Consider the following 14,073-nt stretch of genomic DNA (forward strand, 5'->3'; position numbering starts at 1 on the left):
GCAATCCTCGGAGCAGACTTTCTCAACAGTTTCAAGCTGCTCGTTGACGTCAACGGCAGGCGCCTCATTGATCGCTCAACGTCCCTGTCAGTCTGCGGCCTTAACCTCCCCGCACCACCATCCCGCGTACTATCTTGCACTGCGCCGGACGTCCCCTTCGCCTCTATCCTAAAGGATTTCCCTGCGTTGACTCAACCACCCGACTGGACGAAACCCGTACAACACGACGTTGTTCACCACGTTTCCACCCGTGGCCCACCAGTTCACTTCCGCCCGCGGCGCCTCGCACCCGAAAAGTTCCGCGTGGCAAAGGCAGAATTTGACCACATGCTTGAACTTGGTATCATCAGGCCATCATCCAGTACGTGGGCTTCGCCGCTGCACATGGTGCCAAAGAAGACCGGGGACTCGCGCCCGTGCGGCGACTATCGCGCATTGAACAAAGCAACCATTCCCGACCGCTATCCCATCCCGCACATCTTGGACTTCTCAGCTCATCTCGAAGGCGCCACCACGTTCTCGAAAATAGATCTCGTCCGCGCTTACCATCAGATTCGTATGGCAGAGGAGGATATACCAAAAACCGCCATCACGACCCCATTTGGCCTGTTTGAGTTCCTTCGAATGCCCTTTGGCTTGCGGAACGCTGCCCAGACTTTTCAGAGGTTCATCGACAACATCATTCGCGGATTACCATTTGTCTACGCGTACATGAATGACCTACTCGTCGCAAGCCGCTCCCCAACAGAGAACGAACATCATCTTCGGGCGCTCTTTACCCGCTTACAACAGAGCGGCATCATTATCAACGCCACTAAGAGCGAATTCGGAGTCGGAGAACTCTACTTCCTTGGCCACCATGTCAACAGCCAGGGCATCATGCCTTTACCATCCCGAGTCGCTGCCATTCAAGACTTCCCGCAGCCCGCTTCCGTGACCAAACTACGACAATTCTTGGGGCTGGTGAATTTTTATAGGCGCTTTGTGCCATCATGCGCAGCCAAACTGAGTCCCCTCGAAGCTCTGCTCGCCACCAAGCGCTCGAAACACTCTGTGCTGGTTTGGACCCCTGAAGCGGCGGCTGCCTTCCAGGCAATCAAACAGGCAATCGCTTCATCGTCCCTTCTATTCCATCCTCAACACGACGCCCCAACGTCCATCATGGTCGATGCATCCAGCACAGCTGTCGGCGCCGTCCTCCAACAACGTATCTCTGGCGCTTGGCGCCCTCTAGCATTCTTTTCACGCAAGATGAAGCCCCAGGAGACTCGCTACAGTGCCTTCAGTCGCGAGCTCCTGGCCATATATCTCACCGTCAAGCACTTTCGCCATTTCTTGGAGGGCCGACAATTCACTGTATTCACCGATCATAAGCCCCTCGTCTACGCATTTTCTTCATGCAGCACAAGCTACACCCCTCGTGAGACCCGCCACCTCGCATTCATCTCGGAGTTCACCACAGACGTTCAGCACATCAGTGGTGCAGATAATGTGGTGGCGGACGCTCTCAGTCGCGTCAACTTCATTGGGACAACCTGTCAGTCTTCGCTCCTCGACGCACTGGCCCAGGCCCAATCATCCGATCACGAACTCGCATCTTTCAGAAGTGACCCTTCGTCTTCCTTAGTCAGAGGATGTCGACCTGCCAGGCGCTACACAGCCTGTCGCGTGCGACACGTCACAAGGTCGACCCCGCCCATTTGTTCCGGGGCACTTCGACGAGAAGTCTTCTCGACCTATCATTCATTGTCCCATCCTGGCATACGCGCAACTCAAGAACTTTCTCGGCACTACGTCTGGCCCTTCATGAACAAGGACATCAAGCGCTGGGTTCAAGCCTGCATTCCGTGTCAGCGGACTAAGGTTCACAGGCACACCCGCCTCCATCCTTCTCAGTTTCCCGCGCGAGACAGCCGCTTCGTTCACATCCACATCGACTTGGTGGGACCACTCCCAATATCATCCGGCTATCGTTACATCTTCACCATCATTGACCGCTTCACCCGTTGGCCCGAGGCTGTACCGGTACCCGATGCCACTGCATCCACAGTTGCAGCCGCCCTCTTGAACACCTGGGTGTCGCGCTTCGGTGTACCCTCTATCATCACGTCAGACGGAGGTCCCCAGTTCGAGTCCGCCCTCTTCTCTAGACTCGTCAACACTATGGGCTGCAAGCGGATTCGAACGACTGCCTACCACCCGGCGTCAAACGGCCTCGTGGAGCGCTTCCACCGACAGCTCAAGGTTGCCCTCCGGGCTACTCCCGAAACACCCTGGCCAGAAGTCATACCGCTCGCGCTCCTGGGGATCCGTTCCACCTTCAAACCTGACATAGGCTGCGCCGTCGCCGATATGGTATACTGCACGTCCCTACGCCTCCCCGGAGATCCCATTTGCCCTTTGCCAGGCAGCACTGCTCTCTCACCAGCTGACTACGTTTCGCGGCTCCGCCGTACTATGGCCGCCCTTCGCCCATCAACATCTCGACCCGCGCGTGTGTCCTCGGCCTTCCAGCATCCCGACCTCGCCTCCTGCACACACGTCTTTGTGCGCTGTGACGCTGTACGGTAGCCCCTGCAACCGCCCTATACACAGGCCCTCACATCGTGCTGCGCCGTTCACCCAACTTTTACACCATTCAGCTGAACGGCCGCGAGGACACTGTTGCCTTAGAACGGCTTAAGCCGGCATACGTCGACGCTGTACCACCGTTGCCGTCCTCCTTCTCCGTGGAGCTACTCTACGACTCACCCTCCACGGCAGGCTGTCCTCTCACTACTCTTCCCCCACCGTCGCCTCCTCGGCTGTCTCCCTGACTGAGACCGCCCCGACAAGTCACTTGGGCTCCCAAGCTCGTTTCTATTCGACAGCTTCCAGCGCTTTGCAAGGGGGGAGGCCCTGTGGCGGCATTGCCAGCGCCATCACATCAAGGCGCGAATAATAAATAGCCTTGCCTCGCTCAGCCCGAGCTCTCGCGCTGACCTGGCAATTCCACCGCCGTGTTGTTGCCTGGTCTCGTTAGTGTTCAGTAGCACTACAAAGTTACAGATCAGAACTTTGTAATTAAAACTCCACTATGGTGCTCATGTTAGACTTTTTATAATAAAACTTGTAATTTGATTGTAATCATATTGATTAAAAATATCTTCATTGATTAAATGTGCTATCCCTTCTGCTTAATTGAAAACTTGCGTGATTACCACTAATAAAAAATTGTGATACCCTTCACTGCTATTGCATCATGCCTGTAATAAGTATAATCTTTGTTAGATGTATTGTGTTTCTTCTGCTTCAGGTTTTTTTCTCATTCACACAGAGTCATAACTTAATTTCTGACATTAATGACTTTAATAAATATATTTTCACTTGTACTTTTGTGTATGGCTATCCTTTGCATGTAAACAGCCTACTGCACACCCGTTGTAGATGAAAACAAATTACGATTGAAATCGACACAGATTGAAAAATGATGAAAGAAGTTGGCCCAGGCTGAAAAATGTGAGCGAGTAAGCGCGCACGCAGCCCTCCGGCCACGCTCCGCCCACCGGTAAGAGCCTCCACCCAAGCGCCGCCTGCCGCACGCGAGGAAAAATACGCAAAAAAAGTCGGCGCAGATTGAAAAATGACGAAAGAATAGTTGGGAATGTTGTGTGCGTTGATTTCCGCTATAGCAAACACAATAATTTTGCATTTCATATGAGTTGTTTGTGGCTTCTGCATGTATTGCAAAGTTAACATAAAACGACGTAATTAAATTTGATTCTCGTTTTCGAGTGAGTATTGTTTCTATCATTGAATAAATTTGACTTTCACTCGATTGATATTTTGTAAGTTGAGAATAATGATTGCCTAATAGTTGTGTCTGATCTGAAATACATTAAAATGCATCGTTTCTCGTTTGGTATTGTTTGCGTCGATAATATTTCTCGCTTGCTTAGAAAGTCAATTCCTAGACTTTTTTTTTATAGAATTCTTATTGTGCTCTTGAGAATCGAATAATTCCAATGTCTGTTTGCGATCAATAAAAATTTGTTTACCGTTGGTAGATGCACCGTTTAGAGTGTTTCTCTGCTATTCATCCATGCATGTTTCTTGTTTTGTTAGATTATTCTTCAACTATTTATCCTTTGTGTACCTCTTGTTTACGTGTTGGATTTTGGCTCTCTATTAGCTGTTGATCTTTTTTCAATTATTTTCCTGTCTGTTGTTTACCGTTGGTAGATGCACCGTTTAGAGTGTTTCTCTGCTATTCAGCGTTAGCTCTGTGATGTATTAAATTATTCATCATGTGCCGTTCAAAGTGTTTCTCTGCTATTCGTCCGTGCATGTTTATCGTTTTGATAGATTCTTTTTCATTTATTTTCCTGCATCTGTCTGTTTTCATGTGATAGGTTTTGGTTCTCTATTAGCTGTTGATCGTGTTTCTCATTATTTCCGTATACCTATGCTGTTTACTTAATAAGAAAATGATTAATTGTGTAATGTTGGAATAATCTTCCCTATTGCGCTCGAAAATGTTCATAACTGTCAGGTGTACGCCTCCCGTCTTCAACAAATCAGGGCAGATATTATTAGAGCTGATTGTTGGCTAGGAGCGTGCTATGTGGTGAATTTCATTTTTAACATATTTTCTGTGTCGGATTCATAAAACAAAGTAAAGCTTGTATTGTCTCTTAGAATGAAAATTGTATGGGGAAGTCACGAGGATGATTTTATGATAGTTAAATGATAGTCTCCTCCTCTGTTGTTTTTGATTAACCAATGTAGTGTTATAGATTTGATTTCCTCTTGTGTTCGTGTCCCATGGTCTTCCAGGTTTTCTGCTGTCCACATACATATATCGGCACTTGTAATTAAAGCTCCAGTATGGTGCTCACGTATAATATGTTCGACTTTTTATAATAAAACTTTTAATTTTCATTGTAATCATATTGATTAAAAATATCTGTTTTGATTAAATGTATCATAACGGAATATTAGCTGTTGTGCATGAAGTTTCGTACATCTGTCAGAACTTTGTAATTAAAACTCTGCTAGAGTGCTCATGTTAGACTTTTATAATAAAGCTTTTAATTTTGATACACACACCACCTGAAAAAAATTGCGAACGAAGTCGTCCCAGGGTGAAAAAATCGCCGAAGATGTGGCCCGATGTTCTCAGTGTGCATGTCCCTACTTGCGCGCTGCATGAAAAAAATGCGAACGAATTCGCCCCAGGTTGAAAAATAGCCAAAGAAGTCAGCCCAGTGTGTACAACCATAAGTGTACGCTCAGCTCTTCAGCAAGCTGGCAAACACACGGACAGCCGCTCACCTGCGCACCGCCCACCGCGCGCTGAAAAAAAAATCGCTATAGAAGTCGGCCCATACGGAAAAATCGCCAAAGAAATCGGCCCAGGGCGCACCGAGCCCGTTGGCCTGCCGGTAAGCACCCGGACAGCCCCTCACCTGCGCACCACCCACCGCGCTGGAAGAAAATAATAGAAAATCACTAGAGAAATCGGTCCATCTTGTTCTTACTTTAAGTTACATATATCTATTGGCACTTGTAATTAGAGCTCCACTATGGTGCTGATGTTAGAGTTTTTATAATAAAACTTTTAATTTTTGATTGTAATCGTATTGATTAAAAATATCTTCTTTAATTAAAATGTGCTACCCATTCTGCTTAAATGAAAACTTGCATAATTATCACTAATAAAGAAAAATTGTGATAGCCCTTCAATACTATTGCATCAGATTTTTTGGCTAAGTTTTTTTCCTTCACACAGAGTCATGACTTTAATAAATATATTTTCACTTGTACTTTTGTGTATGGCTATCCTTTGCATGTAAACAGCCTACTGCACACCTGTTGTAGCGGGAAAAAAATTGCGATTGAAGTTGACACAGGTTGAAAAATGATGAAAGAAGTCGGCCCAGGCTGAAAAATGTGAGCGAGTAAGCGCTCACGCAACCCTCTGCCCACGCTCCGCCCACCGGTAAGAGCCTCCACCCGAGCGCCGCCTGTCGCGCACGGGAAAAAGTCACGAAAAAAGTCGGCGAAGATTGAAAAATGTCGAAAGAAGTTGCCCCAGGCTGAAAAATGTGAGAGGGCAAGCGCGCACGCAGCCCTCCCCTCGCCGATAAGCGCGCGGACAACCCTCCGCACAGGCGCCGCGCAGGGAAAATACGCGCAGGGCTCAGGGGCAGGGCCCAGGGGTCCATATAGCTAACTGGACACCAATTTAATAGGACACCCCTACATACTACTGTGTTCCCCTCGAGTTTATCCGGAGAATGACACATCTTTGAAGGCGTGACGCGATCCACTGATTTTTGGCGAATTAAAGTTTGTCAGATTTTCAATACATGGGAGGCTATGTGAGATGCAGCAAAATCGCTTCTCGGCAAAATCGGCACGCAAAATGCGGCAAAATCGCAAAATCGGCACGCACGCCCGCGATATTTGGGCCAAAATGATTTCATTCCCTACAGTAACAGTCTAGGAATTGATTGCAATCGACAAACTCGACAAGCTTGCTGCAGTTTTCTAGATCCCTGCGAATGAAAATAATGGCTTTGTCGTTTGCTAGCATGTTCTGCACGCTGGCGCCGATTACATTTCGTTCTTAGAGCGCAGCAGGAAAGCAAACCGAAGAAAACAGTTTTGCGACGGTGCAGCCAACTCTCTCCGGAAGGGAACGTTAACTAGATCGCATGAGTCCGCTTTAAGCAAGGTTTGCAACAAGTCCAACGCTGTGCAGGGAGTATAACCATGAGGAGCTAAAAAAAAAAAAACTGCAGTGATTTGAATGAGGTGTCCCGTGAGTATTGGGTGGCTACATGGTAAATTGAGAGGCATGTGCCTTTATTTCAGAAAAGTTCTGACAATGTGTACTGGTACAACATGTGGGAGCGAGGAGCAATGGATATCTCGTGTATATACTGGATATCCCCTGGACCTTGTTTTGTGTAAAAATGCTTGTCATGTAATAATGTAATATTTTCATCATGTAGATGGATGTGCGGATATATTCAGTATCTCCGCAGCTGGAACATTTTATTTATTTCCGATATCTTCATGGCCATTATAGAGGAAAACGATATTATTACAAATTACATTACAATCACGTTACAGATAACATTAACGGAAACATTTGATTATTTCATATCTATATACTGCATATTATACAATTATTTTAACGTTTCGTATTATCATTATTACACAACTATATAACCCTCTGCTACAATTGGATGAGGCAGGCGGCATCTTGAGCCACATGTCCACATAGTGAAAGTCGGCCCAGGACGGACATTCCCCAGGGCGTCAGTCGTGACGTTGCCCACATCTGTGAGGCCGACAACGGCGAGCCTTTCACCATCGCCACCACCACCATCCACGTAGTGAAGGAGGGAGAGGGGGCATCCAGTCTCCAGGGCAGGATAGTCTTTGGTTTTAGATGGTTGCTATGGTATACACTTGACCGCGTGCCGTTATTCTGTAAAACGACCTTCCACCACACCAAAGGAAGAAGAAGAAGAGCTTTCTGTCAGTATCTGCGAGCACGAGGAAGGAGAAGTCAGTCAGTTTTTTATTCAGTCATTTCATTCATTTCATTCATCTCATCCTCTCATCGCTTCACGTAACCTCATGTCACGATCCGTGGCCAATTGCCCCGTGCTATGCGCCACTGCGGAGAAAGACGAAGAAGAAGAAGAAGAACAAGAACTCGGCTCTACTGCTGTAGACCTATTTGGACTGTTGTGGCCGCAATAAACCAGCCGGCGCTATCCCCACAAGCGCTGTAGAACATAGAACTATGATACGTCTCTCTAGTACCATCCGGTTCCTCTGCTTCCTATCCTCATGCACCGCGAGGCAGTTTCCAGATTTCAGGTAAGGGTTACTTTAGGAGCGTAACGAAGCTGTAGTGGTCGAATGTGGTTCTCTATTCGTCAGCCATTTTCTGTGTGGATCACTCTTGCAGATCAGCAGAAGACACTTATACATATCAGGACCAAACTGATTTCTCAAATCACCCGGCAACAAGACCTGAATACCCATCCCCCAGCGGAAGTAAACGTAGGTTTCATAAGTTACACGAAGCAGTGTGTCCTTCGTTGGAGTGTGGATTCTTTGTGCACGTTCCCTCACGGGTTATGAGTATGCGACTTCTCAATCCTTGCAGTGCACGTTAACCCCGATATCGAAAAATTTGGGTACGGAATCTCGTGCAAGAGCGACGAGGAATGTGCGTCCGGCTTAGGGTTGGCATGCGTTGCGAGAAGGACAGCACTTCACTCCAGGTGCGACTGTGCCCGTGGAACACCGATTTTCATAAGGGACACCGACGGAGTCGCAAAATGTGTCCGAGGTGAGCTACTGCTTCTACGAAAGAGGTCCCGTTACACTTCTTTATTTAAAGAGACGGTCGCGTCCGTTCCAGTCGATTCAATACAATACTATCATGTTATTAGTTAGTTATTATCAATAGTGGCGTAGGTTGATTGTTGTTCGACGTAATACGTAACAAGAGCATACGCTGGATGTTGAGAGCAGAGCTCTGCATGGCCGGGCCGACCCGCGGGCCCGTCCCGGGCTTTTTCTTTACTGTATGCTCCTCGCCGGGCCGACAAAATATGCCAGGACCTCGGGCCGGACCCGGCCAACAAATATGTCTCCGTCAGCCCGACCGAACAGAATGACGCAGCTAATTCCATACAATGCAGAGCTATTAATTAGTTCATATGATCACGTGCTTGCGGATCGGATTCCGATACATATATTCTCAAAAACAAATAATGGGTGCTGCATTCTGCGTACGGTTTGACCCTCTAGAACCTTCCCAACCACTTCGCATTCCTCATGACTGCTCACATCTTCCACCATCGTGCTCGCACAACATCCTCTACTTCCACAAAAACTTGGTAGTGCGACGGTAACGCGCTTGCCCGCGTGCGTTCTGGACATTGTAACCTTGTGTTCTCTTATGCGTAAGTCACAGCTGGAGATATCATGCCGGGCATTATTCGCTGGATCACCGGGCCGGGCCGGGCCCGAAAAATCTGCCCGTGCAGAGCTCTAGTTGAGAGTATTCCGGAATTCTTCCTCTGGAAAAACGAAAAAAAAGTCATTCCCTAAGAACCAATGATGACGCGACCTCCAGAAAAGGAATGTCTCCCCCTTGCGGGCGTCTCAGTTACGGGCCGTCTGGATGGCGCCTTTCCTCCTCTGGGCGCCGCCCTCTCGCTCCTCCGCTTAGGAAGTGATGTCACGCCGATGGACCTTTTGCAGTAGCAGGGGAAGCACTGATGTTTAAAGTTCGTTTATTTAACATTCAAGCAATTTTTATTGGGCGAAAAAATTGTAGGTTGTCGGCCGATGCCGAACATAGTCGTATCGTTATCATAGGTGGGTTTCCGGATGCGACCTCAGAAAGGATTTCAATCACTACCATTTTTTCCAACCAATCCATTAACCTGTCTATTAAAATGCACCAAGCAAAGTGATTCATTCAATAGATGCATAAATATCGCACAATATGATTTTAAGAAACGCGATCTTGCGCAACAGTGGCAATGGCCGGAACGAACCGATCGGTCGCTCACGTCATTTTGACGTCACAAGGGCACAGCCTGCAGGTTGGTTTAGAGAAACGTCGTCTGATATTTTTCACTCCGAACGTCTCCGTAAGCATCAGCGGTGGAAGAAGTGTTTCTTTTCGCTTTTTCTTTGATTTATGATTTTTCAGATACAGTAAACAAACATTGGGCCACAGACACCGTTCAACGCATCGTTCAAGGTTAGGCCGTGAGATTGTGGAGATATTCTTGAGTGAGAAGTTTCAGAACAACGTTAGCCAAAAAACCGGTCAACCTGCCCCCGCTCGAGCTCGCTTTTGTCTCGCGCGACCTTCCGGAGGAGGTGGATTATGAAAATTGGAATTTCAGATGCCATCTGAACGCTGTTCTGTCCGTGTCTGTGTCTTGTATGGCGTTCATTGTCGTGATGATTGTTACTGTTGTTCTGTTGTTGGCGGCAATGAGTATAAACACAGCTCAACACTAAGCGTTGCTTCAGTTCACACTTCAAAATGATCGCCACATCGCTATGATCACTAATTCGCCCATCGCTTCGACTAGCAACTTTACTAGTCATTCAGTTAATGTCTCATTCAGCTGGAGGTGTGTTCTTACCGATACGTTGTCAGACACAATCCAGTGAAATCTATCGCAATGCCGTCGTCGGCACGTCGCGGCAGCAGGCGTTGACCATCCATTGTCTGTTGCAAAGATCAACAGAGCCAAGCAATGTGATAAAACCGCCACAATTTATGGTCAACGAGAATTAGCGAGGCAGGCTACAAACATGGACGACGCAAACATGTCAGTTTGAGCTCATTCGGGCTGTCTTGGAGCCTTTTGTTGGGTTATTACTTGGTGATCGACAGCGCCGGTTAAGGTTGCGCCCGCCGACATGTAAGACATATCAACGTGCACTGAAACTGGCAACCCGTGTCAATATTCCGCAGATAATTCGAAGTCCTCCATTATTCACCACTTGACCGTGGAAGAAAACAACGAAAAAGAAATAACGAAACCGAATCCGAAAGCAAACCGGTCAGCGCTGACGTCGATAGAAGCGCGGTCGCCCCTTTGAACCGTAATGACATCACCGATGACGTTTTCTCCTCCTGTTCCTAGTTTTCCCTGCTGAGCGAGTCGAGCGGCAACGAGCGCGGCGATGTTCGAGTGTGTTTTTGTCTATGAAAAATATCGCGTGCAGAGAAAATTTGTGTGTTAATCATCAAGTTAAGTTCCAAGTGAAAATTTAGAAGGCTTTCTGTGCTCCTTTAAGACCTATCCGCATCTTTCCAGGAAAGCGCTTGTACGAATCCTGTGCAAGTGACTTGGAATGCGCTCATCACGACAAGAACATGAAATGCGTCGACTTCCTGTGCTACTGCCCTCAGCCTTTCGTGCTTAGTGATAACCAGAAGTGCCTTCCCCGTATGTACTATTTCATCTCCTTCAGGAACCTTGTAGAAACGATGTAGGTGTGTCTACACAGAAGCGTCTATCATAAGTAACACTGTTGATTCACTGGTCAATTCAAAGATCACTGCAGTGACACGCATAAATTAATTCATAATCAGTCTTTTTTTTATTTGTATAAATATTGGAAACGCTAGAGTACAGTAGGATCTGTCAGAGATGCGCTCCCTAAAATTGTCCTGGCGAAATTTGGTCTAGAATGTCGCTCGCTGTCATGAGCTATTGCGAAGTCCATTAACGCCAAAGAAACAAACAATAGCAAACAAACAAACAGTAACAAATTGTATTCAAGCAGCACAAAAACTTAGGGACACCAAACGAACGGTGATTCCAAGGAGGAGGATGATCAGGGCATACATCTACACCTCTATATATCTACCATCTCTACCTAGATTCGCTAGGGACTGTGGCGCTCCCCTTCGAGTGACGTCATGCGGATACAACTCTTCTTTGCGATGAACTCCTTTCATTCATCGGCTTAGTCGTATTTGTGCACCTCGTGCTTCTAACTTATCTTCATTACAAGCATGGAAGATACAGATCACGAGGTTGTAAATGCACCACTTTATTGACGATCCCTTCTATCCTGCAGGTAAATCATCGCTGGCAAGCGCTCTCTTCAGCACTCTGCCGACATTGGCACTTCTTCTGACATTACTCTTCATAGGAGCAGCTTACTCATACAGACGGTAGGCCGACTGCAACTCCCCATAAAGTTCCACACTGTAAGAAGAATTCCCGTAATTTGATGCACAAGTGACAGCTAACACTGTTGCCGGCATGTGTCGTAACAAATATGCTGCACAAAATCCGTTTGGAGTGCACACTGCACAGCTCCGCACTGGGCTTCTGGGCTAATACCCCGTTAATGTGTATTCCTTTCATTTCTTTCCGTCATTCTTTTCGCTTATGTGAGCTGTGCAGTGTGCACTACGAACAAACATTTTTTGCAATAACTACTTTACGGCGCACATGCCGGCAATACGGCTAGTAGTCACTTTTGTGTAAAATTACGGATTTTTTTTTACGCTGTATATAATATATCTGATAAGGAAGAACTCGGAGTGACCGCATAATGCTTAGTTTGACAATGAAATATATTTGTAGTTTCCCATTTCCAGAATACCGTTATCGGAGCTTTAATTAGTATGCACGCAATCAATCATATTTCTTTGTTTCTCATACCTCGTCTTGTTGCTGTTACATTACCGTTCAATTGAATTTGCTAACTAGTGCTCAAAAAAGTTCCCGGTCGTCGGTACCTTTCGTACTTGCAGGCTATCACGTGCAACGAAGGAGAAGCAATCCTGTGAGTAGTAATTGGCCTTGCCGAGGCTCAAACATGGCGATTCAGAGACATAGACCCCTGACCCCTGTGTCGTGGGCCCCTGAGTCCTTCGCGTATTTTTCCCTGCGCGGCGCCAGTGCGGAGGCTTGTCCGCGCGCTTATAACATGCAGAGACATGCAAAGAAGGGTCATACACAAAAAGTACGAGTGAAAATATATTTATTAATGCCAATTGTAAAGCCAATTGTGCTGGGAATTGTGCCAATTGTGATGCCAATCAGGTGAAGGAGAAAAACCCAGCCGAAAAACCTTCACGACCTGTAACAGAAGAAACACAATACACATAATAAAGAATACATACATTTATTGCTCTCTAAATATTTCCATTAGTGTATTAACAATTACATTTTTTAAAAACTCTTTTGTTTCCGCCCCTGAAAGAAAACATAAAATTAACGTCGTCACATTTGCTTACCACACGATAACTCACGTTGGACACAGCACTGACCTGAAAAGTAGATTTTGTTATTATGCGAAACCACACTTATATTTCAATAATACATACAATGCTGTGGTGGCAGACCCCAGTAATCTGTAAGTGAATCTAAATTAATATCAATTTATACATTTCATTAATACATGCACTGTGGCGACGGACCCCAGTAATCTGTAAGTGAACATCATTTATTATTGTAATTATGCTATAACTTTTACTTACATTCAGGCGCTGGTCTTAGTACTGGCGTGTATGCTGAAAAGATATTATCAATTAATAACACACACACGCACACACACACACACAACAACAACAACAATATACGCGACACAATAATACATACATATCGGCGGCGGCGACTCTGGAGCTGAAACAAGAAGTCAAATTTAAACATCTTTTTCATATTCTTTATAATTCCTTACCATTTGGAAAAAATGTTGGACTAGAGCTAAATACTGAAAAAAAGACAACACTGTAAATCAAAAAACTTACTACTCTGATCCGATACCGGTGTGTATGCTGAAAAGATATTATCAATTAATACACACAAACACACACACACACACACACACACACAACAACAACAACAACAACAACAACAATATACGCGACACAATAATACATACATATCGGCGGCGGCGACTCTGGAGCTGAAACAAGAAATCAAATTTAACCACCTTTTTCATATTCTTTATAATTCATTACCATTTTCAAAGTATATAGGACTCGATCTGAGTTCTGAAAAAAGACAATATCCATGAGAAAAAAAGAACTATGTTGCGGATCAAAACACTTACCGTTTTCGTTGGACATTTTTTGGAATATGTGTCAGTCAAGTGAGGAAGAAACTTTTAAACGCGCGCATCCTCATTATCATACAACCTCCTCTCCACTCTTTCCCATTTATTACCGTTCGAGCGAGCCCACCTCCTCATTCTCCCATTCGTTCCCCAGACCAGGAGCTCTCTCCCAAAATAATTATGTGGAAGCTCTTTCGTCGCTGTTTCGGAAAGAAATGTGAAGAGGAGGAAGTTGAGTCTACCGAAGACAGGAAATGGCGTCTGAAACAAGAAATTCATGAAGCAAAAGCTGAAGCTATCAGACGCGTTTTGTCTCACGAACGTCTCCTCAGGATCAAACGAGAGTCTGCGAACTGTCAATTTGATCAAATCGACAGTGGATGGTAATAAATCTAGTTATCAATACACCTTATTATCAGTTTCACTTCTACCTCTGCGACACAATGTCCGACG

General features: G+C 46.0%; 1 protein-coding gene and 1 long non-coding RNA gene across 2 annotated transcripts; one reads left to right on the plus strand and one right to left on the minus strand.

The window, feature by feature from the left end:
* The first annotated feature begins 7,576 nt into the window (after window positions 1-7,576).
* On the plus strand, window positions 7,577-12,353 carry LOC135376708 (uncharacterized). Its single transcript, XM_064609197.1, has 6 exons — window positions 7,577-7,878; window positions 7,970-8,064; window positions 8,171-8,356; window positions 10,860-10,991; window positions 11,629-11,725; window positions 12,314-12,353. The coding sequence occupies exons 1-6, from the start codon at window positions 7,802-7,804 to the stop codon at window positions 12,351-12,353; spliced, it is 627 nt and encodes a 208-aa protein (XP_064465267.1). The 5' UTR covers window positions 7,577-7,801.
* A 202-nt stretch (window positions 12,354-12,555) lies between these two features.
* LOC135376707 (uncharacterized) lies at window positions 12,556-12,916 on the minus strand. The gene is made up of 3 exons (XR_010417816.1): window positions 12,890-12,916; window positions 12,815-12,832; window positions 12,556-12,758 (listed from the first exon to the last, which is right to left on the minus strand). It is a non-coding gene; the product is annotated as an uncharacterized LOC135376707 (long non-coding RNA).
* Between the last annotated feature and the right edge of the window lie 1,157 nt (window positions 12,917-14,073).

This window comes from Ornithodoros turicata, unplaced genomic scaffold (assembly GCF_037126465.1).
Source record: "Ornithodoros turicata isolate Travis unplaced genomic scaffold, ASM3712646v1 ctg00001241.1, whole genome shotgun sequence".
NCBI lineage: Eukaryota > Metazoa > Arthropoda > Arachnida > Ixodida > Argasidae > Ornithodoros > Ornithodoros turicata.

Excerpts from the sequence above, each read along its gene's own strand:
- LOC135376708 (XM_064609197.1), top strand. The coding sequence starts at position 7,802 with ATGATACGTCTCTCTAGTACCATCCGGTTCCTCTGCTTCCTATCCTCA. Across the intron at positions 8,065-8,170 it reads ATCCCCCAGCGGAAGTAAAC|TGCACGTTAACCCCGATATC; the intron begins GTAGGTTTCATA and ends CAATCCTTGCAG. Across the intron at positions 8,357-10,859 it reads AGTCGCAAAATGTGTCCGAG|GAAAGCGCTTGTACGAATCC; the intron begins GTGAGCTACTGC and ends GCATCTTTCCAG.